At 46.1% G+C, this 24270-nt stretch overlaps 1 protein-coding gene across 3 annotated transcripts in view; it reads left to right on the plus strand.

The window, feature by feature from the left end:
- The window catches only part of RCOR1 (REST corepressor 1), a 297736-nt gene that overhangs the window by 136177 nt on the left and 137289 nt on the right, over positions 1-24270 (plus strand). For all 3 annotated transcript variants that reach the window (XM_069638105.1, XM_069638102.1, XM_069638103.1), the window contains one exon: positions 15617-15661. In XM_069638105.1, coding sequence (XP_069494206.1) covers positions 15617-15661 — 45 coding nt within the window. The remainder of the gene's footprint in view (positions 1-15616; positions 15662-24270) is intronic.

Consider the following 24270-nt stretch of genomic DNA (forward strand, 5'->3'; position numbering starts at 1 on the left):
CAGCTACAGCACTTCATTATTTCAGAAAATGACGGATCGGAATAATCTCCTACACCGTCTCAGCTTCCACCAGCCGAGCCTACTGAAGAACCTGCCATACAGTCAATTACTTAGGGTCAAGAAAATAGTGACCCTGAAGACTACAGAATGCAACAGATGGAAATGAAAGAAACATTTCTGGCCCGGGGAAACAAGCATAATGAACTTGATCTAGCATCTGACAAAGTTGATGCCTTATCACGAGAGACTCTATTATCAGGGCAGAATCCCAAGAATAAGAGAATTGAAGTCACCGGTATTTGTGTCCAAGTTTTCTACGCAAAGTAACAAAATCAAGAAAACCATCATGAAACACTGGGAGATCTTCAAGAATGACATCCGAGTACAAGATTTATTTAGTGAAAAACCAGTCTTTGCATACCAACGCAGTAGGAACCTAAGAGACGAACTGGTGCAGACAAAACCTACAACAAAGGAACCTACGACACAGCGAACTGGGACTTTTCCTTGTTTACATTGTGTCAACTGTAACTTTGTTATGAAAGGGAACTCCATTAACCATCCAAGGACAGGGCAGAAGATTATGCTTAAGACTTTTGGCACATGTGACGGCAGTAAATTTCATCTATGGCATTAAATGCCCTTGTGGGAAATTCTATGTGGGACAGTCAACCCGAACAGCCAAGTTGAGGTGGGGTGAACACCGATCCTGCATTCGCAATGCGAACACCAATTCAGCCGTGGCACGTCATTGGATGGCCAATGGACATAACGTGTCACAAATAAGATTCGTGATTTTGGAAGTTCTAACCAAGAATAGCCCCCATGAGGATTTTTGCCAATGTTTGAATCGCAGAGAGACATACTGGATTGACAAACTTGGCAGTTTGGTACCTAATGGACTAAATGAGGAGATCAATTTCCACTGTTTTCTCTAATTGTTTTCTCTAATTGTATGTTGCATCTTTTTGTTTGGATTGACACCATTACACACATGACCTGAATGTTGATGGTCACTTGGAATTGATTTAGTTTAATACATTTATATGAATAGAAATTGTTCCCCATGTTGTGACCTGCATGCTGCGCATCCTGGAGCTTCATCCAGGACCCAAGGTGCCGTCTGCCTGGACGACACCACTAGCGGCATTAAAGCACACACTAATAGTGCATGATACAGCCATAGGGTTTGTTCCCTAAATTCTATTTATTATATAATCCCATTAAGGCACACATTAATTATAACATAGCCTCATGAATGGTGTTCATGAAACAGCCATTGCTGCCATCCATGTGAGTCATTTTGATTATTTACTTTAAGTATTTTTTCTATGTCCATGGGCGACGGACTTTCTATCCTTTTTGATTTTTATGCAATGACTTTATCCATAACTAACCCAGGAGGTCCTAGAATTAGTTATTTTTATGATATTCAAGCCCATTGGCTTTACAGACACGGATCGTGGCTCGCGCTCTTCATCGTGAAGCCGCGATCACGTGCCATATAAAACCAGGTTGCTCTGCAACGCGCCGATGCAACGAGGACAGTCTGCTTTCGGCAGACGCGGAGAGAACTGCTCCGCTCCGTTCTCTACAAACGGTAAGCAACTATCCACGTTTGCTCTTACTTTAAGCGATTAGCCACTTTGGTTAGGCCCTTTATACATACCTTACTATTTACAGCAACTGCTCGCCGAGCACGGTGTAGCAGCCTGGTCTCTGAAACACAGAATTCGCCATTATTCACCAACATCAGGTAATGGACCCAATTCCCTCCTTTTTAGTTATGACATCCTAACTTACCTTTGTACTGATCTGATTTGTTTCTTTTATTTTCCAACCTGCCTACTGATTCTGCTCACTACATTGTTGTGTATGTGTTTTCCTTCACATTTTTCTTAACTATTTGGATAATGACTGTTCATGTTTATGTTTACATACTTATGTCTTTTTGAATATGGGATTTATTATATATGGATATTAACCATGGTATGACTGGCACAATTACATGTAAATGTTATGTTTAAATAGATCAGGCTTGCCCTGATGAAGGAATTGTTGTATTCTGAAATGCATTGGCACAATATAAGTCTACGGATATAGTGACTTGTGGCAAACTCTTCCTCACTAAGAACATTATTAGTGATTACTTGCTACTTTTTTCATAAAAGAACTTTTGTTTGATGGATAAAATCAACATTGAAAAACCATTACAACTTTGAATTTTTTCATGAATGGTTCACAGGAATTGCACACAGCAAATTGCAACTAACACAAAACCCGGTTTGGGATTCCAGAGAGCGGCAGTATGATTGGGTATTTTACCTAATCTTTTGCTCTTGCTGTTCTTTGGGTTTGGGTGTCTCCAGGCCTTTTTCAGCCAGCTCCTGTACATAGGATCTAACTTCTAAAAAGAGACTCATCTCATCAGAGACCTTTAAGAACACCAAAAAAGTTTAATACCCCTGTGGTGCCCATTCAAATTTGCTTCCTGTCGGGGTGGAGACAACCTGAAGAGAAAGTCTGGGGTCGCCTTGTGCGGGTGGCGCCCCTTTCCCCTCCCCGCTACGACGCTCGGCGGCCCACAAGGGGGACACTTCTGGAGGTTCCCGAGGTGCAGGAGACTTGATTCCAGAAATGGCGTTCAGCTGCACTGGAGCGGGGAGGTGGAGTGGAGGAGCACAATTTGAGGATCCCATTTGGCTGTGATGGTGGGCATCATGGGGCCAGACTCAGCACTGTAGTGGTGGAGCGCCTCCCTTACAAATAGGGCCAGCACGGATCTTTGGCAACCCACCCTATTTACTTCTGGTGGCAGAATGTCTAGGAAGGCGGGAAAGCCCAAAGGCTCGGGATCCGGAGATATTTAATCCATGATGCAATCTGTGGAGGCTCAGAAGCGCAATCAACTGCAGACGCAGACTCCGATCCATTCACCCCCCTCGGGAGTCCTGGAGGACGACGTAGATCCACCGCTTCGCAGATCGGACTTATTAGCAATGTTACAAGAGTTGAAGGAGGACATCAAGGACAGTGCCACTGACTTAGCCAAGTCGATTGCTGATCTTAATAAGGGAATTGTGGCGGTCGAAAGGAGGGTAGACGAGATGGAGACCACAGTAGCACACAGCCATGAGCATGAGGAGCTAGCACAAAGGGTCCCGATCCTCGAACAGCAAATGGAGCGGGTCCAGGACAGACAGGAGGATGCAGAAAATAGATCTCGGCGGAATAATATACGTATTCGAGGGATTCCGAAATCTGTTCCCGATGGAGACCTGCACCAATATGTGACGGAGTTGTTCCGTCACATCCTGGGCCCAGATACTGAGAGGGATATGTCCTGGATCGGACTCATAGGGTCTACTCATCGCTTCTGTTAAAGAAGAATTTGGTCCCAGATGTGTTAACCCGAGTGCATATGTTTCAGCTGAAAGAGCTCATCATGCGAGCCGCAAGGGAGAAAGAACCTATAAGCTTCCGCTCTACGCCTATTCTTCTGTTTCAAGATCTCTCCCAAACCACCTTGAACAAGCGGAAACGGCTGCGGGTTGTCAGACTGGCTACGGACAAGGAAGTTTCGCTATCATTGGGTATTCCCGACAGGTCTGCGCTTTGAGTGGAAGGGACAAAGACATACAATCACGAAGGAGGAGGAGATGGATTAGGTTATGGGAGAGACAGAAAGCAGCAAGGGCACGGACCAAGCAAGTTCCCCGCAAAGGAGTGGGGACAGAGAAGATCCTTTCGCAAAGGAACAATGGAAATCAGTGCGCTCCCGCCAAAGAGGTCACAAGAGGGATCCTAAGGTCGGGGACCCGGTCTGAGTGGGGAGGGCATTGCTGCCCCGCAGGCTGACTGGAACATTTTAGATTGAGCCCTGGCAGAGCCGTGTTTTGACTCTATGGTTTTGAGGGTATTGGAGATTGAAGCAATGGTTGTATAAGCTTGCGAAAAGGGGGGGGGGGTGGGACGGGGGAGGAGACCAGACACTACATTTCTCGGGGGTGATACACCCGGTGGCCTTTCAAGGTACAATTATGGGGTTTGGGTTTGTTAATGTTCGAGGGGTTAAATCATGTTGGGGTGTTGAGGGGGGGGGGCGGTTGGGTACCCTTTTGTGGTGGAATTTCCATATGGGAAGTTTGCGAGGCCTAGGAGATTGATCCAGTTGGAGAATATCGCTTTGGGCATGTTAAGGATATGAATGGCTGAACTAACCTTCGTCACATTAAATGTCTAGGGGCTTAATTCCCCGGTTAAAAGGAAATCGATTTTGACTAGGCTCGGGGACATGCAGGCCTCGGTTGTTTGGCTACAGGAGACACATTTGCTCCCGGAGGATGAACACAGGTTGCAGTGCAGGGCCTGCCCGGTGCAATTTTTTGCTTCTAGTGGTACAAAAAGAAGGGGTGTGGGCATCCTCTTGGCTAAAGGGATCCATTTTGAGAAAACAGTTTGTAAGGAGGGATCCAGAGGGCCGTTATCTGATGCTAGGGGGATTATTGATGGGCCAACAGGTCACGCTGGTGGCGGTTTATGCCCCCAATGAGAGGCAAGATCGCTTTCGATTAGAGATGTTACCCAAAATTGCAAAGGTGGGAGTGGGACAGATCATGATTGGGGGCGATTTTAATGGGGTAATGGACGCGACACTGGACAAAACTCTTCCTGCCACCTCCAGTGATTCAGTGTTTAGACAGGCCTTAGCTAAATTCCTTAGAGATTTGCACTTGATAGAAACGTGGCGATTCTTTCACCCCTTTGAAAGAGTGTACACCCACTACTCGGCAGTACAGAGGGCATTCTAGAATCGATATGGTCTTGATCTCAGATTCCCTGATTCCGCAGGTCACGGGCTTGGATATTGGGGTGCGCTGTCTCTCAGATCATGCCCCGGTTTCCCTAAAGATGGAGCCTCTCACCCCACAGTCGCCAACTCGTAGGCCTTGGCGCCTAAATGAGGTGGTCTTAAAAGATTTAGCCCCGAGAGCAGATATCGAGCAAGTCTTGAGGGACTATTTTCAAGACAATGTCACACGGGAAGTGGACTGGGCCACAATCTGGGACGCAAGTAAAGCCATAGTACGGGGCAAGTTCATAGCGCATACAGTGGGATATGTTAAAAGAAAAGAGGGCGTGAGGCGGGAGTTGGAAGCCAATATTAAGGAAGCAGAGGTGTTGTATAAGAACAAAGGCTCTCAAAGGACCTGGAGGAACTTGAAAAAGGCCAGAGCTGCCCTAGAAACGTTACTCGCTGACGAATCTGCACAACTCCTCTTACGGAGTAAGCAATCTTATTATATACATGGGGACAAAGCCAATAGTTTTTTAGCGGCTAAACTGAGGTGGCAGAAAGCCCGGAATCATATTGTACAGCTAAGGGGTAGAGATGGGAACCCGGTGAGGGGAGGGAAAGGAATTGGAAGGGGTCATGCTTTCTTATACCAACATCCTAAAGGGGGAGAACCTAGAAGAGGAAGCACAGGCGGCCTTTTTGGACCGGGTAACTCTGCCACAACTTAGTGAGGCAGATAGATTAATGTTGGAAGAACCCATATCAGCAGAGGAAGTGGGGGAAGCAATAGGGGCATTAAAGGGTCGTAAATCTCCAGGCCCGGACGGATTAAGTAACGCGTACTATAAAACCTTCAGATCGATCTTGGTAGGCCCTTTAACGAATTTGTTCAATTTCATCAGGGACTCGGGGCGAATCTCGGGGGATATGGGCCCAGCTACCACGGTCCTCCTGCTGAAGCCGGATAGGGACCCCTTAGATTGCGCCAGCTACCGCCCCATCTCACTATTGAATGGGGATGCAAAAATATACTCTGCTGTATTGGCCCGTAGGTTAACAAGAATCCTCCCAAAAATAATACACCCGGACCAGGCGGGCTTTGTAAAAGGGCGGCATACGTATGACAATATACGCAGGGCCGTGGATACGATAGAGTGGGGGCGGAGGACGGGCAGGGGTTCTCAGTGGTGGCATTGAATGCCTCCAAGGCTTTTGACAGCTTGCACTGGGGATATCTGCAGCTTGTCCTTGAGAGGTTTGGTTGCAGACCCGCATTTATACGCATGGTAATGGCCAATTTTGCGAACCCGTCAACACGGCTGATGATCATCGGACTGCTCACAGACAGCATTCCTCTCCGTAGGGGCACGAGGCAGGGCTGCGCATTGTCCCCATTGATCTTTGCCATGGCCATGGAGCCGCTGGCGCAACGAATCCGGGCTGACCAGGGTATCCCAGGGGTAGAGGTTGGGAGTGGGGTGGGGGGGGGGGGAGTGGACCCGGAGGAGATCCTTCCATAAATGCAAAAATGGGCTGAGGATGTGGGTGGACCTATTTCGGGGGAGTCATGGGGCCGTATATGGCATTGCGTTGCTAAGGGTTCTAAATGCACATCCATTAAAGAGGGGGCTTACAAGCTTTGCCTTCGTTGGTACATGACACCACAACAAATGCATTCCATCAATGCGGACTATTCCATCCTTTGTTGGAGGGGCTGTGGGCAACCCGGGGATTTAATTCATATGTGGAGGAGGTGCCCGGTGGTGGAGACCTATTGGAAGGAGGTCCTAAGTCATATAAAGGATATAACCGAGACCCAATTGCCATTTCACCCGGTGGTCGTCCAGTAAGGCGATGCAGTGGGGGGGAGCAACGCCAACTCAGGATGCAGGGCTGGCCTCATCACTCACATGCTGAGCGCAGCAAGAATCACCATAGCGCAGGCATGGAAGAACAAACAAGGGCCTGTGGTGGCTGCATGGAGGGTAAGACTCTGGGGGGTGATGGCCATGGAGAAAGTGACAGCAATTGCCAATGGCTCCTACTCGAAATACGTCAATACTTGGGCACCGTTACATGACTTCATGGACGATAGGGATCAAATGTACTTTAAACCCAGGTTGCTTCGCAATGTCACTATCCTATAACCGGGGACACCTGAGCTGCGAGAAGGTTCGGGGGGGGAGGTGGGTTCTCCTAGGAGGTTGATTATAGACTATATTCCACACAAATGTTCAATAGTTATTGAAGCGGGGGGGGGGGGTTCCTTTGTTGGACTAGTTAAATGTACTAGTTAAATGTCAGCAGCAATAAACAGTTGATAAAAAAAAAAAAAGAAATCACTTAATAAACCAACCTTGTTACAAGTATACTCCTTGCAACATTACTTTTTAGAACTCAGTTCAGAATTTGTAGAACTCATACTTTCTGGCGAGGCCTTAAGCTACTCAGTGACCAGTATTAACACCCTATGTCTGAATGCACTCAGCAATTCAGGGAAAGTTAACCCCAATTACACTTTAAGACCGAAGGTCATTTCAAGGTAAGTAATGGTCCTTCTGACTATTTTGTAACTGCTGTAAGCAGTCTCATGGGAGGCACAACCCAGTGTTAGTTTAGAAGAGCAGCAGTTATTCAAGGTAAGTAACCATTTACTTTTAAGAGGGGCTTCAGGCAACTCAGAGGCAAGTATTACCTCACAGACTGTCTGTATAGCAGATCACGGAAAGCAACACCCTATAGTACTATTTGAGAAGAACGCAATGTTATTCAAGGTAGGTAAACCCTATTGGTAAGCTTGTACACTCATTCAGTTAAGCAATGATAAAACAATACCAACACTTATTACTTTTTTTCAGAAGGGGGGTGAAACACCCTTCAAAGTACTTGTCATGATGCCTACCCCCGGAGCACCAGGACAGGCCCAGCACCCCCGGGAGCAGGCATCATGCCCTCGGGTAAAAGCCCAGCGGCCCCTAATAGGGGCTCTTTGGACATTGTCCTGGCGCCTTTGGCGCCAGGCTCATGTTGGACATCAGTCCTGGCGCCATAGGCGCCAGGCTCATAAAAGAGGGTGTTTGGTGCACTTACCTGACGCAGACCTTGCTGCATGAAGCCTCAAGCCAAATGAGGCTTAGGAGGGACTATTTTATCAAAGGAACTATTTTACTTGGGTGGGGACCGTGGAAGAATACTTACCTGGAACTTCTTCCAAGGCTATTTAAACCACGCCCGGACTGCCACACGTGCTTCGCGTTGCTCTGCATCTAGCAGCTGAACGCTCAACGTGCCTGCTCCTGCATCTTGCCTCCAGCCACGCCCGCCTCGATCTTGGGATACCTGAAAGGAAGGAAGGAAGGGAAGAGAAAAGGTGGAAACCAAGAACTTAAATCTAATTTCCTACCTGTGTCCGGAACCATCACGCCAGCGATCCTGAAGATAGATATTCTTTAAAAGCATTGCGCTACTTGTTGCAATGCCGCGCATCACTCACCTGCCTCGTGGGCTCTTCACTATCCACCACGACCTTCTGGGCATTCCGCCACATCTCTGCACCTGCAGAGGAGAAGAAGAGACAAAAGGTGAGCAGGAGGAACAAATGAGGAAAGCCTGATTTTCCGTCACAAGACTTACCTGGCCATAATTGACGGAACCACTCCTCATTTCGGGTTGGCGCCACTTCTTGGCCTGGTACCGCACCCCGGCCCCTAAGGGGGGAAAAAAGAAAGACTTTACTAGAGGGATTTAAAGACATTTAAAGGGATCATTTTATCACAAACTCACCTGAGTTTATCTCCGGCAATATCCCTTGAAGCATCACTTCCACTCTGCACCTGAAAATAAGGACAGATCGCAGGTTAAGAAAAGCAAACAAAGAGAAGACTCTACTCTGGAATTTTTAAACTGTATACTTACGGCATTTCGCCTTCCGAAACCAGTGAAGTAACTGGTCAAATACGCGCCCCTGCACCAGAAGCAGGATGGAGAGCTCATCCATTCAAACATTAAGGTGAGCCTTGATTGGGGATTACGGAGGTGGTCACAGAAGAGCAAAGGGGAGGTGGGAAGCAATCACAATACTCTGCAGTCAGTTAATCCCCTTTCTCCACCTACAGAAAGATTTTTCTACGGGCCAGACAAGCCAGATTTGGGGGTCCAGTTCAGTCGGTGTTTCGAATCCTGCGCATCACGCTTGAAGAGGTCACAGCAATCCAGACCAGGTCAGCACCTCTGTGGGAGCCAGGTGAGCGTTACAGTACTTAAACACTTTTTAGAGGAGCGTAATGCAACACAAAGGTAAGCATAAACTTAGGAATACTTGGACACGTCTTCTTTCACAGTTACCACACTAATTCTTTAAGCAAGTAAGCACTTTTAAACTTGATATACTTTTGAAGACGGAAGCCTTTTCTTATCTAGTCCTTCCCTAGTCTATTGCAGGATTTTTTTCGGAGGCAGAAGAGGGACCCTTGTGGGCTAGGTGCCAGCTGTAGGCAGCGTGTGATAGGTTTCAATTGCAGGAAAGTCAAAGTTCCACGGGAGTGCCCTGGACTAGTATGCTCGTCCTTTTTGCTTAGACTTGCATAATAGCCTGGCAGTTAAGGGGTTAACAAGTAAGTCTTACTTGAAGTTAAGTTTTCGGGGACTTCTGAGAAGGCTCCCTATATGTGTTCCAGCAATAGGCCTGGGCAAATGGTATGTACAAATTCCAAACCACATCACCCACTCAGCCTCACAGGATGCACACCAGATGGTAAGTAATACCCATGCCCACACAGTACCTTAGGAGAAAAGCAGAGCTTCAGGATGCAGCAGCACAGGTCCCGGGCCAGATGCCGAACGAATATTGCCGGTTGGATCCTCTTCACACTCTAGGTCCTGCACTCTGGTGAGGGGACTTCAGGGATTCAATTTGTCTCTGGAGAACCAGGAGGAGGCCACCAAGTTTCAGATGCTTTCTGACTTCGGAAGACCATGCATCGCACAATGGCTTGAGGTCCCAGGGTATTGCAGCCCAGCAAAGTCGCATCACGTCGTGGGATGGCTCGAAATGCAGGTCTTGGTGAGACTAGTGGATCTCACCAGCCTCCTGGGTATGAGTCATCGTGTTCGGGACCCCCCCCCTAGTCGATTGGAAGGGTTACAGGAGGCTCTGGTTACACAGCAGGCTTTTCGGTCTCTGGAAAACGCTACATCCGTCCTTTCTCTTCCTCTTTTGGTTTCAGCTCCAGTGGCTGACTTTTCAGCAGCTTCCAGGTTCGAGTATTTATCAGGAACTACAGCCAAACCTCTGCAATCAGGACAGCCAGGAACCCACTGGGAGTTGGTTCCTTTCAGGCAAGGCGGTAGACAAAGTGCTGCAGCGTTTTGGACTCCTTCCTCGCTTCCTGACTTCTCAAACACTCTGGAGCCTGGGCGGGGAATCCAAAGGATTCCTGCCGAACACAAAACTTCCACTGAGGACTAGGCTGATTTGGTCAAATATTGCGCACTTGTAATAAGACATGCTACAGCGTGGACTGCTTTTAGGGAAGCCAAGTATGCAGCAAAGGGCATTTTCCCCATCGATGTGTGGTACCACAAGGCCTTCACTATGGTCCGGAAGTCCTGCTGCGGGATGAAGGGTTTGATTTTTGCAAAGGGTGATTTGGAGCTAGGCATTTCTGCCTTATTGGCATGGGTTTCTGGAAGGACAGTCTGCTGTCAATGGTGAAGCTTAATGATTTTGCTGAATCGCAGAGTTAGTTTTTAGGGGTGGGTGGGGGGTAGATTACTAATTTTGTCTTGGCTGGTTCAGTTTGAGGTAGGCAGCTGACATCTAGGACTGGATAATGGTCATGGAATCTCGGAGACAACTGATGTCCTGTGGGCTTTTCTACTCTTGTGTACAATAGAGTATCGTTCACCTATTGGATGTCAATATCTGTCTTTGAAGAGTGTACCCAGACGCTTCATGTAAAGGTTAAACTGGATCAGTGCGAGGATGGAGCCTTGGGGGTGCTCCGGAGGAGACTGAAATTTGGTTAGAAAGCAACGTGTTCATCTGGATGGCCTGGTTTCTGCCCAAGAGGGAGGAGGTAAACCAATTCAGGACTGTCAGATTCTCATCCTGTCGGCGAGGAGGGAGAGGAGGATATGGTGGGCTACTTTGTCCAATGCAGTTGAGTGGTGAACGAAGACTAGGAGGCACGAGTCATCCTTATCCTTTGATCTGGAGGGCATCATCCACCACCTGGATGGTGGCTGTCTCGACGCTACACTTGGGACAGAATCCCGACTGATAGTTGTTACGAGGTGTAGTTGATTCTGGCGCGTAGTTTTGTGGCGACTACTTTTTCCAAGATTTTGCCAATAAACTATGAGGCACCTTTGGACAGCCCCTACCTTGAGAGTGAAAGGACTGTGTAGGTAGAACACATAAGAGCCGCTCTTATGCTTTGAATTAAGGTTGGTTGGGAGAGAAGTCCAAAACCCAAAAGTCTGCAAACGTACAAGAGGCGATCACATGAGGTAAATTGGCTTTCTTCCTCAAAGTGGTAACCCCCTCTCTCCTTCTAGGTACTTTATGGGGAGATTTATCATGTTTATGCTTCATCCCCTCTCGAAGTGAGACCCCTGGGACGTTCTGCTAGACTTCTGGTACTTTTGTTTTCTATTCTATCTTGAATGAGTGGAGACTCGTACCACTCATTCATTCTGATTTGCTCTGGCTTTTGGAACTCTGTTCTGTTTATTACCTTTACTGTGCAGTTTTCTTACCGCCATCTGTTTTTCTCAGCAGCACACAGCTCCATATCTGCAGTGTTTCTCTCCTTTGAGATGGTTTATCGATGAGTACAGTTCTCAATGATAGAGGCATACAGTCGGTCAATACATAAAATCCATTAGTCTATAAACATTCATAAAACATGTTGGGTAAAATCATCTGTTGCCAAATCTACCTTTTTGAATGTGCAAACTTAGCAATACAATTAAATCATATCATGAAACAGCCTTGATACACACTATGGAGGAGAGGGTTGCTCGCAGCCTCTACACATTTCAGTCACCTTTTTGGATTATGGGTGCAGGTAGATTAGCTTCCTTTTCAGCATCCAGGATTTATGAGTGAATCTAGCAACGGCAAAAACGACACGTCGCAAAGTGCTCTGTCTTAAATATTATTGCTGATCTGGCTTCTCTCATTCCACCTTCCCTCAATATAGGCCTCATGTACATTTGGTTCAGATTTTGTTTTCTCACATAGCAGCATAGAATGCGTCATGGTTTCTACCTTCCACCACACAACATACATGTATCTGAGTTCGACTCTTTCCATTTGACTGTAAGGCTTGCCACTTGGAGGGTCCCCAGTCTCACTTACATATAGATTTCTCATATGGGGTGAAATAATATCTTGGTATAGTTTCCTGCCTGGGATCAAAAGCTCAAGGTAAGCCGGACCCAATTTTAACCCCCTTGTGCTTGCCACCAGCTGGTCCGTTGCGTTTTCGGCCGCACGTAGCCTTTTTCTTTATGCCAGGCAATTGATTTTGGGGATTTTCCCATAGATTACCTCCTATTTCCTGCAGTCTTTTTTTTTTTTTTTTTACGTGACAAACCAAGACTGACTTCCCTCCATGCATGGACACCATGGCTCTGGGTGTCTCTGTATTACACCAGGCCCTCTTGGTTCCCAAGTATTAGCTAAAAAAGGGCTGGGCTAATGGACGCTAGAGCTTCTCTAGCATCCATTAGCGTCCACCGGGGTTACCTCCAACTCTAGAAGTAGCAATGCAGAGGGAATGCTCTTGGGGAGTAGGACCAATTTTTTTTTTTTTTTCCAGGAGTTTGGACCCTCTGGTAATAATAGATTATGGTAGATTGTTTTTCCAGCTTTCCATGCCCCCACAATTCCGCCCCATAGAGGGTAGCTGGAACTGCCTGCGTCCCATACAACTCTAGCGCTGGTGAAATTGCGCCTCGGCCATGACTAGAATGAAATGCCACAATCGATGTATCGTGTCAAAGTTCTTTGTCTGTGTCAAAGTGCACTGCCAACGCGTTGCACTTGTTCACAAATGATGGCAATGATTTGTCCAACCCTTGCAGGGTCATTGGCAATATTTTCTATTACTCCTAAAACTTTATACTGAGTTTGGTACACACACCACCTTTATGTGGAGTGCCATGGGGATACCTAGTATCACCCTGCTCTCTGCTCCTGTGACATTTTAGTCACATAGACAACCCTTTAGTGATGGCTGGTGGCAGTGGACATGTTCTACAACTGTGCTATTTTATTTACTGCAGACTGTATTCACACTAGTTTGTGCACAATAGGGTGGCCTATGTTCTAACATGGTGGCTCCTTTTTCGCTATTTGTAACATGGTTGTTCGTTGTTAGCCCTTCTACCATACTGGGGGTGGGGGGGGGGCTGTGTGTGTTTTGCCTTGGGAGGGAACCTTTGGGTGTCCCTGTCTAGGCCCCATTGTATCTGGGCAGGCAGGAAGTGGGGGAGGAGTTTTTCACTCCCCTGCCCTTTGTCTGCCTGAATGGAACCAGTGCCCACTGGGGATCTGGCTGTCCTGATTGGACTGCCACCCGCCCCTTTCTGTAAACTGCTGAGATTGCAGAGGAGTGGGTGCCGAAACTGGGGAAAAAAAGTTAGGATCCTGAGGTAAAGTACAAGTAGACTACCGGAAACTGAACTAAAGACCAGCAGACGCCTGCAGAACTTTTTCATCCCTGTGAAGAGACCACTGCTGTCCTGACCCAGACTTCTACTCTACAGAGGAGCTGCGAAGATGACTCCTTCTCTTTGGTTGGTGGGATCAACCAGCCCTGAGACCAACTACTTGAGGCATCTCCCAAGGTGCTGTGCCTTTCCAGAGCTGCAGACCATGAATTCCAAGAGACCTCCAACTCATTTGCAGTGCAGCGTCTTCGAGAGGCCGAATCCGAACCTCCATAGGCACGACCTGACTCATACAAGTTTCCTCACCAGAGTGCAGGACTCCAGGAATCGAAGATGATCGATCAGGCAAAGACTGTCCTCCTTTGGTGCTGCAGGAAAGGCACCAAAGCCGGAGACTGACCTAAGAAATCCCTGCTAAGGGTCCTCTCTCGAGACTGCTGCTGAGACATCCCATTCTGAGTCCTTGCTTTCGTCACCAGACTGAGGAATCGGGAGACCGGGTCCGTCGCTGAGGAAGAGAGGAGAATCCAGCCACAAATATGCCCTCCAACCGAAGGTTCTGTGGGATGAAATGGTATTGCTTACCTTAATCCAAGCTGTTGCTCCGGAGTGTTGCATTGTACAAAGAGGTGTCAGGCTTACCTCTGACCCAAGCTGCTGGCGTGTGTCCCTTAGTGGTTCCTATGACAGGGTCTCCATCGTTTTGTTAACTCGTCTAGCATCTTGTCCTAGGGACTGAAAGTATCCTCAGGAACATTTGCTGTCCTGCTGCTTCGTAAGAATTTGAGCCTTCTCCGAACTGACTTTTGCATAGAGTTGGGGATTGGATTTTTAAAGCTTTAGTTTGCTAAGAAAACACCCCTAGAACCTTAAACTCTGTTACTGTTTGACCAACCTTTTTCCTTCCTAAAAGACTTTTTGGTTTTGCTAACAAAATACAATTGCTGTATATCTTGGTCTTCACACAAGTGTGTGGTCGTACCGATAATACGATAGAGCTGTCATTACTGTCAAACTGTAACAATTGTACTGCGAGAAACTACCAACTAAGCAGTGGCCTTTGAAAAGTATTTTTTTAAGTAATCCTATTTGTGGATTAAGTAATCTAAGAATTATAAGACATTCCTTGTGTAAATATAATCTATATCAACATAAGTATATTGGTGTTTCTTTGGACTCCTGTACTAGCTGTGCTCAGTGTACGTACCCACAGTTCACATCTTCCTCCTATGATAAGCCTCACTGCTCTGCCACTCTACCAAGGTTCCTTGGGTAGTACAAGCTTATACTAAGATTTGTGGACCTGTATGCCAAAGGTATAGTTTTATGAAGTCTTACCTCAAGTGGACTCTAGGAAATCTCCTCTTACAGTACTGTATTGAGTAGTTTAGCTGTGAATTAGCATGTTTTGCTATGTATTATAGGTGTGTGGAAAGCTTGAGCTCTTCATATATTGGCATTGTAGATTGGGAGCATGACTCGGTAGCATGTTGGTTGCGTCTAGGTATCCCTTTTTGTGTCTCACCCCTTAGCGTTATAATGACCTCAATTTACCACTAGGGAAAGGTCATACATTTTAGCTTAGGTGTTTTTTAGTGTTACACTTAAGTACTTTGTGTTTCATGTGCAACCCTATAATAGAAAATATAATTTTTAGTAGATTGTCTGTGGTTTCATCTAAACAATGTTATGGTAATTTAGTGTGTTTATTTGGGTCACCCCATTATCCTTTCCCCATAACTCCCTATATACGTGTATAATGCCAAAAATAGGTTTAACTATATTGCTGCCAATTTAGACAAACCTGCATGGCCCATGCCAGTGGGGCCTGTATAAGAAGACCTGTACTAATCCATCAGCCATTTCCCACTTGGGGGAAGCCTGGCTGCTCTCATAGCTACCAATAAAGAGAGCTGGGCTATTTTTAGACTCTTGAGTATGAAATCTATCCTAACAGGCCCCCATTTCAAAATCCAGTAGAAGTAATTTTCCAGGCCAGCTGCTAGCTGTTGGTCTGGACAAATGATGTGAACTGAATCTGACAACCTGCAAAACACATTTTTTAATATCATTTCCTATATTGCCCATTCTGATGTGGCGCATAGCTTTTTTAAAAATGTATTTTGTCTCCTCATTCAGGTACAAAAATTGTTGCAGCCAAGAGTGCCCTCTCCCCCACCACAGGTGAGTTACCTATTATAGCACATGCTAATTGATATTTCAGATACTTAGTTTTGCAACCCTACTTTTACTCACCATGATCACAAGATTGGCAAAAAAATCCCTTTTGTCATGAAACTCACAAATTGGCATGGTATTTTTGGCTTTATTAGCATTTTCCTTGGGTCACTTACTTGAGAAGAAATGCTACACAAGAGTAAGTGACACCATCCTGTGTCAAAGTGCTTTGCAGTACAATACAGATGAGAGCATTTGTAGATGAGGAGGTGGGAGCAGGAGTAGTGACAGGATGGATGGATGGATGGATTGAGTCCTTTCAGCTATTTACAGCATATAGAAGAATTTATTGACTTATCATATTTACAATGCTTAACCAGGGACGAAGAGAGGTCGGGATGAAGGCTTTAGTCCATACTGGTAATTCTTCAAGGGAGAAGAGGTGGTGGTGGCAGATTTAAATGCTTGTTTGATGCTGTTATGAAGCGTCAAGTCGGGCCATGAGATTCACTATGGTATTGGAGTGTGGCTGGTAAGTTTCTGGGAAATTGAGGCAGTAAGATGTGAGGAGCAAACCCATTGATCTGGCATCATTGTAGTCAATGGGCCGAGGTTGGTGAAGAGTGGGTGTGGTTATTGAAATTTAAGTTTAAAAGTTGACAACTTTGTTCTGTAGACAAAGGTGTAGAGCGGAAAGCTAGTTGAGGTTTACGTAATTTCATTAAATACTTGTTGCAACATCATAAGGCACGATGCAGTGACAGAATAACAATTTTGTTTCACTTAACGAATTAACTTGTTTTTGAATAATCTCTGCTTGTTTATTGCCGTTTGGAGTTATTAAACCGAAATTCATCTCTTTTCTTGGTGTTCTTAAACAGCACCTTTTGAATGGTTATGTGATATGATTGTAGATGGAGACAAAGAACTTGAACCCCAACCTACATTTGTTTGACAAGGTCTTGACACTAGCACCATTGGCGAAAAGAGCCTTTGTCAGTGGGTAGAATACCATTCTTTTATGTAGTCCATTTGCACTGTCTCCAGGGCGGAAAGATACTGATAAGATGTTATGTTTAAAAGATTTTATAAAGTGCTCCATCACCAGTGGCTTCTTGGTGCTAAACCTAAAACCAACAAAGTAAGGAACAGCTGAGAGTTTAAATTGGTATCTAAACAAATGATTCTCAATGACTAAGGGAGACAGGTAGTGCGTTCCAAAACATAGCGGCTGGAACCGAGAAAAGTCGGCCGCCCATTAACGGCTACACCCGAGGGACCTGAATATGAGAGCCATCTTGGGAGTGAAGAGGGAGAGCAGATGTGGGCACCGTATGCCCGGTGAATAACAGAGTCTTGAATTTAACCCGCTTCCCGACAGGAAGCCAGTGCAAGTTTCGCAAATCAGGCCAAATGCGAGACCCAAATGGAGTACCAGTAGCTACTCTTGTGGCACGCTTTTGTAAAAGTTAGAAGTCGGAGGACGAGAACTGGGCTGGGTGGGATATAGCGCATTACAGTAGTCGATTCGACTCAAAACCAGCAAAGCCACAATGGGAGCATGCACTGATGAAGGTAAACATCTTAATGTAAATGCCAGCCTGACAGGTGGCAACTTTAGCCTCCATTCATGGGGTGGAAGAGATTTTCACACCCAAATCTTTAACGGCCACAGGAGAAGGAAAAGAAACGAGAGAAGGGGGAGAGGGCAAACAAAAGTCTAGTCCAAAACGAAGACGCAGAAGTAGTACCAACAACCAGGGCCCTGGTCTTGTCCCCATTAAACTTTAGCCAGTTGTGGCTCATCCACAGACCCACAGCCTCCAAGCAGCCGCTAAACTGAGAGGCAGCGTTAGGTTGTGCCAGATTAAGCCAAACAATCTGGGTATCAGCATAGGAATGGCAATGGAGGATATGGGAGCGGATGAGGCCAACACAAGGCTAGATTTGTTCATTAAATAGAATGGGGGACAAGACTAAGCCCTGGGAGACACCACAAGAAAGGTAAGAAACGGGAGCGAAAAAGGTGGGAGAGGGACTTTGTCTCTTCTGATGGAAAGGATTTAATCCATAATAGGACCAGGCTGGAGAGTCCTGCAGTGGAAAGACTGTCCAACAAAATGGAATGGTCGACTGTACAAAAGGCATCTAAAAGTTCTAAAAGAATAAGCGCGCCAGCCAAAACCACCTTGGTTGACCAGACGGACAAGATAATCCAAAGCTGAGACCAAGACACTCACGGTCCCGCCCTGGATGGAAACTAGATTGGAATGACTCAAAGAAGTGAGTCCTCTAGAAATTAGCTCAGCAGAGGGGAAATAAGAGATTCCAAACGTTTCATGGAGAAAGAAAGAAGAGAGATTGGGTGAAGGTTAGCTGGCACACAAGGATCAAGGAGTGGGCTTTTTCAAGCGGGGAACAACCAGAGCCAGTTTGAGCTCAGATTGAATCTGGCCGGTGTTAAAGGAGAACAGCTTTGGTTACCCAAGGAGCTAGTGTTAGGGGAGTTTTCCTAAAGACCACTTGAGGTAATACTCTATAAAACTATCCCTTGGTATACAGGTCCCCAACTCGTAGTACAAGTCTGTACTACCCAAAGGATTTGGTAGAGTGGCAGAGCAGCCAGGGTTATTTTAGGAGGATGTGAAATGTAGGTAACTACACTGGACCCAGTAAAAACAATAGCCCAAACACTGAAGTTACATTAAAATATAGATTTTTCTTTTTATATATACACACTGCAGGTAAGTAAATAATCTTACACTAACCAATACTTATTCACATTACATTTTAAAGCTGACAGCTTTAATTATAGTTGCTCGCGGTTAGGTTGTTACAGAGACAGACACTGTAAAGACTGGATGGGGGGGTCTGTACTTCTGCCCTCTATATGGTAGGGTAAAGGCACAAAACACCCCAGCCTGGGCTTTCAAATTAGTAGCAATGGACGAGCAGCCAGGCTCGAGCTTTCAGGAGGTGATGCAGACTGGTTCTTAAGTACAACGAATCCCAAAAGCCCCTACAAATTAATCTCCATACAGGTGATAACACCGCTTCTTTATATAAAATGATTCAGGAATATAAATATACATTTAAATAATAACACTTTGTACTCTGAAATACTTATTCAGAGAATGAGAAATACATATTCTATGTTGTGCCACACAATACTGAAATTCTGCCCTTTAAAACACAATTTACTTGATGTATAAGCACTGTTAGGCAGGAATTGATGTAGTCCCCCTGTGAGAGACTACACACCACCTGTCCTCTTGGTATTAGGTAACCCACCTATTGGTATAGGCCTGTACTACACAAGTTGGTAATATGACTGAGCAGCCAAGCCAGTCTCAAGAGGGGTAATTGTGAGCTGTAGAGCTGTACAAATGAAATCCACTAATTCAAGTAGACAAGTAACATTTATGCTCAAGGTTTTGGTTACAGATAATTTAGTTAAATAAGAATTCTTTATTTATTACTAGTACTTTTTAGATCCCGAGGTATGTAGAAAGGTTTAAGGGAAGGAAAAAGGTTAAACAGGTTCTCGGAGCATGTGAGCACTTAATCTTCCAATGAAGTCTAGATAACCTTTCCCAGCAATAATAGTTAAAAACCAAGTTATCCCCTAGGAGGGACAGTAAGTTTCAAAGTCAAATGGACTAGAAAGGTGCAGGGAGCCAGTCAATTAGAGCACAGTCTATGGAGCTGAGGCACTTCTTAGATACTAAAGGTCTTGCACAAAGTTAGAGAGTTTGTTGAAGATAAATCACTGTCTGGTCACTTGTGAAGGGTAGAGCTGAAATCAACTCTACCAAAGTAGCTACTGCAAGTCTCAACTGAGAAGAGCAAAGCTAAAGGCACTGAGGATAAGTACCCCAATTCGGAACAGTACCTTTTGGTTAGAAGAAGAGTGGTCCAACTGGCTTCTGTCTGGTTGCAGGGATGCAGATCCTGGGTTCCACGGCCTCGGTCGTGGGTATAAGAGGGAGGACTTCTGGGGGACTCGTTGGTCCAACTAACCTAAGGGAAGAAGTCGTCCCTTTTCTTGTCGCTCAGAAAAGATCCACACTGCAGCCGGGCTTCACCGGGCAATTCAAAGGTCCAGCAGGATGCAGCAAGCTTTGTTTGTGATTTCTTCGTCGGGTTGTTCTTCCCAGTGGTCGATGTTAGGCAAATTTGGATGCAGTAACCCTGTGGGATACTACACCCGCCTTGTCCTCTTGGTAATGGCTAACCCACCTATTGGTATAGGTCTGCACTAAACAAGTTGGTAGAGTGACTGCGCAGCCAGACTTATATCAAGAGGGTAAATGTGAGCTGTAGAGATGCAACACTACGATTCACAATGGCAGGTATCCAAATAACCCTTGCACTCAAGATTTTCTAGTAAAATAATTATTTACCAGTCAGTTTTTAAATAAGCCTTCGTTAGAAAGGGCAATATGCAACAATAAAAAATACACTTCATTGCCGTTTCCAGATTTAAAATAAGCAAGTAGATGCCCATTTGGGATGCCTCATACATACACCTCCTACACCCTGAGGGGACCTCAATTATTAGGACAATGTTTGCCATTAATCCATCACTTTTTGTACTTCATGCAATTCTGAGGTTGTGGACAAGGTTAGGGAAGGAAAAGGTTAACAGATTCTCAGAGCATGTGAATACTTTTCAATCTTCCAGTGAAGTCCTAGATCTTTCCCAGCAATACAAGCTAAACGTATGTATCACCTTTGAAGGACAGTTAGAACCAAAGTCAATGGATTAGAAGAGTCTGCAGGGAGCCAGGACAGCCAAAGTCAATTTGAGCAATGTCTATTTTGAGGCACTTCTTTAGATGGCACAAAAGTCTTGCACAAAGTTAGTTTGTAGTAAAAAGAATCACTTATTGGGCCACAAGCTGCAATCAACTCTGTAAAAAGCAGCTACTGCAAGTCTCCAGTGAGAAAAAGCAAGCTACAGACCAATGTACCCGTTAGTCAAGATAGTACCTTAGGTTTGAAGAATAGGATCCAGCTGGCTTCTGTTCTGGTTGCAGTCTTGCAGATCCTGGGTTCCTGGGCCTCGGTCATGGGGACAAGAGGGAGGACATCTGGGGACTCCTTTACTGCAGTATGACGATCAGCGTCTTGGGCTGTCCTGCTTCAGGAGGGTCCTCTGGATCTTCCTGGAGCTCTGATCCGACTTAAAGACTATGCACTCAATTCTGGTCCGTCTTGGTGTTAGTTGGTCCCACCGACCCAAGGGAAGAAGTCGTCCGTTCCGGGTTTCTCTAGTTGATCAGAAATTGGAGCTTCAGCTCTGCAGCAGGGCTTCACCGGGCAGTGCAATAGTCCAGCAGGGTGCAGCAAGCTTTTGTTTCCTTCAGATGTTTCATCCAGTGGTTGACTCTGCCTTCTGTTCAAGAGACCTCGCCTTTTATGCAGATTTCTCCCATTCATGCACAGCCTAGCTTTCACTCAAATGGCAGGGTGGCTGTCCTGCAAGGAAATCCAAAGGACTTCTCTGTGACACTGCACTGAAGGTGCTGTATGTGTCACAATACAAAAGGTAGATGCCTATGGAGTTTGTCAGCCAGTCAGCACTGGGTGCATTCAGGTAACCAAGGAGACGAAGGACAGGGAGTTTCGGGCACCTCCCTCGCTCCCTGCCAGACACATTGGAGCCAGAGGTGGGTTTCAGCACTGAATACCGCCAAAGGCAAAACTAACAAAAGGGTTAAACCTGGTTTGGCATGCAGAGTAAAACCCAAGAAAAGGCATTGCAAGCAAGAAATGGCGAAAGACGACCGGGGCCATTTTTACCAAATAGGCACCCATGGGTGCATTACTGCAGCTGAGGATGCAGCCTGCGGTAAAAATGCCCAATGGTAGGAAAATAAAACGACTGCCACCAGCCATTAAATGTTGTGAGGGTAACATAAAAAATGTTACATGAGTAAGTAAGAAAAGGGGCTACTAAGTAACCTCCATCCCCCACGCCCCCTCCCCAGTACTTCCACATAAAATGTTGTGTACTGGACCTACATAAGAAAAACAGGTAAGTAAAGCAAATTTCACTTTACTACTCCTGGGAACAGTAGTTCGCCCAAGAGAAGCTTTTTAAACCTTATGAGAAATCCAAGGGTCTTCTCTGTGACACTGCACTGAAGGTGATGTGTGTGTCAATACAAAAGGTGTGTGTCAGTTTGTCAGTGTATGGAGTTTGTCAGACTCCAAAAACACACAAGTCCAAATAAGATCAAAAATAAATGTGTGAGAAAAAGGGTTTATTCCAGGGTTAAAATTAAGTCCTAAAGTCCAGCAAAAGAACTTGGGGTCTCCAAGCACAGAAATGAGAATTCTCCCAAACAGTTCTCTGTCAGTCCCAAAACCCTCACTTTTAATGCAGGTTTCTCCCATTCATGCACAGGCTAGCTACCACTCAAACAGGTTCGCTGTCCTGCATGGACAGCCAGCCAGCCAGCCAGCCAATCAGGACTGGGTGCATTCAGGCATTCCTAAAGACAAAGGACAGGGGAGTTTCGGGAACCTCCCTCACTTCCTGCACCTTCCAGACACAGTGGAGCCAGAGTACTGAAGCCTGCCAAAGGCAAAACGAACAAAGGGCTCAAACCTGGCTCAGTTCGCAGAGTAAAACCTAAGAAAGACCACTCAAACAGAAAATGGCAAAAAAAGACGGTCCCATTTTGACAAAATGGTCCCCCACGCGTGCTATACTGCAGCTGAGGATTCAGCATGCGGTAGAAGTGCACAATGGTAGGAAAATTAAACCACTGCCACCAGCCCTTTAAAGTAGTAAGGTTACATAAAAAATCCTACATGAGTAGGTAGGATAAGGGGCTACTAAGTAACCCCCAGCACTCCACATAAGATGGTGTGTGCTGGACCTACAAAGCGAAAAAGCCAATTTCACTTTACTATTCTTGGAACAGTAGTTCACACAAGAAAAGGTATTTAAACCTTCTGAGAAATCTAAAGGATTTCTCTGTGACACTGTAGACTGGAGGGGGGGGGTCTGTACCTCTCCTCTCTATATGGTAGAGGAGAGGCACCGCGGACTGCAGCCAAGATTCTCTATTGTTGGTAGCAATGGACGATCAATCAAGGCCTAGCTTCTCAGGAGGTGATGCAGGCTGGGTCTTTATCTTTAGTACAGTGTAGTCCCCAAGCACCCACAAAGGAATGTCCACACACTGTATTAGTTAAACAGTATAATTATGGTTCAAGGTTATATACACAATCACAATAACTCACCTTGTGCTCAGTTAATCTACAATGTCAAATGTATACAGTTCTAAGTGGTACCACAATTATCAGATTTCATTATAGTGCATCAACTGTACTGTGGTTAAATGTCACACAAATCAATTAATAAAGGTAACCAACAATAGACATAGAAGGAAAGCAGTGTGGTTAGAACAATTGGCAGAATACTGGCCCCTACGGTTAGAGAGTTGTGTGGAGATCCGCCCCCCTCCCCCAACCTGGGCAACCTGTAAAATAGATATGCTACAAGCCCAGTCCATATATTGTTCCAAGTCTTATTTCCTTCTACAATGTTTCTACCACTCCAATATACCTGGAATAGCAGAGCTCAATGAGTCGTCGACAGATCTTTCTTGAGCGGCTCCCTTTAAAGCAGGAGCCACGGATCGTCGAGATCCCTCGAAGAAAGTGAACTCTGTGTCGAGGCGGCAGCTTCGGTCCCAGTGGTGCTCGTTGATGACGATTCTAAGACGCCCTGCAAGGAAAAGGAGTGCGGGGCACCTCGATGTCCATAGTTCATAACCGCAAAAAGTTTGTGAAGAACTGTGGCCCTGCAAGGGCGTCAAGCCGTCTGGCATCTCTATGGTCTTTGGTTGGCGGGAAAACCACCGGCGGATGCTCCTCGGCGCGTTGACGGCCTGGCCTTCTCCGGTGGGATAAGGCTCGCGGCGGTGCAGACGAGCACGTCAGTGAATCAAGTCTTAGGCAAAGGAGCGCTGCGGCTCCGGTTGTCAATGGCACGGCGTCAAGCGGTCCCCTCTTCTGGGCAACACTGCTTTGACGGGCCTCCAGCGGTTATGCAAACCCTGGTGGACGGAATTTCCGGTGCTTATCTTCGTTCTCCTCGGCGGTCCCCGTCTCCGGTCGGCAGCCTGTTGAGGGTTTGACTTCCAGGGAGCTTCGACAAAGGTTAGCGGTGCTGAATGGTCCCTCGGAGCACGGGAAGAGGGAACCTAACAAGGTCCTCTTGGATCAGGCTCGGCGGCTTTCGGATTTCCGCGAAGGGAGACAGCAGTCAACCTTCTTCCGGCTCGGCTTCAAGATTCAGCTTCAGTTTCAATGTTAGTTTCAACTCCAGCTTCTGAACGAATTCTAGCAGTGAGAGGCCCCCAGATATACTAGTTGATCTCCCATTCATTCTGCTGGGTCACACTCAGGCAACCAATCACTCAGGACATTCAGCAGTCAGCCAATCGGGCATAAAGTGCATTCAGGCCATTCGAAGGGATTGGTTCCTCCGACGTATTTCACATCTGTGACAGGTAATGGCCACAGCTGCGTCCTGCGTCTGACGTAGATACGCCCCTTCGAGGACCTCCTCCGACGGCTGACGTCACCAGATGTTT

The sequence above is a fragment of the Ambystoma mexicanum genome, chromosome 14 (assembly GCF_040938575.1).
Source record: "Ambystoma mexicanum isolate Mex_15411 chromosome 14, UKY_AmexF1_1, whole genome shotgun sequence".
Lineage (NCBI taxonomy): Eukaryota > Metazoa > Chordata > Amphibia > Caudata > Ambystomatidae > Ambystoma > Ambystoma mexicanum.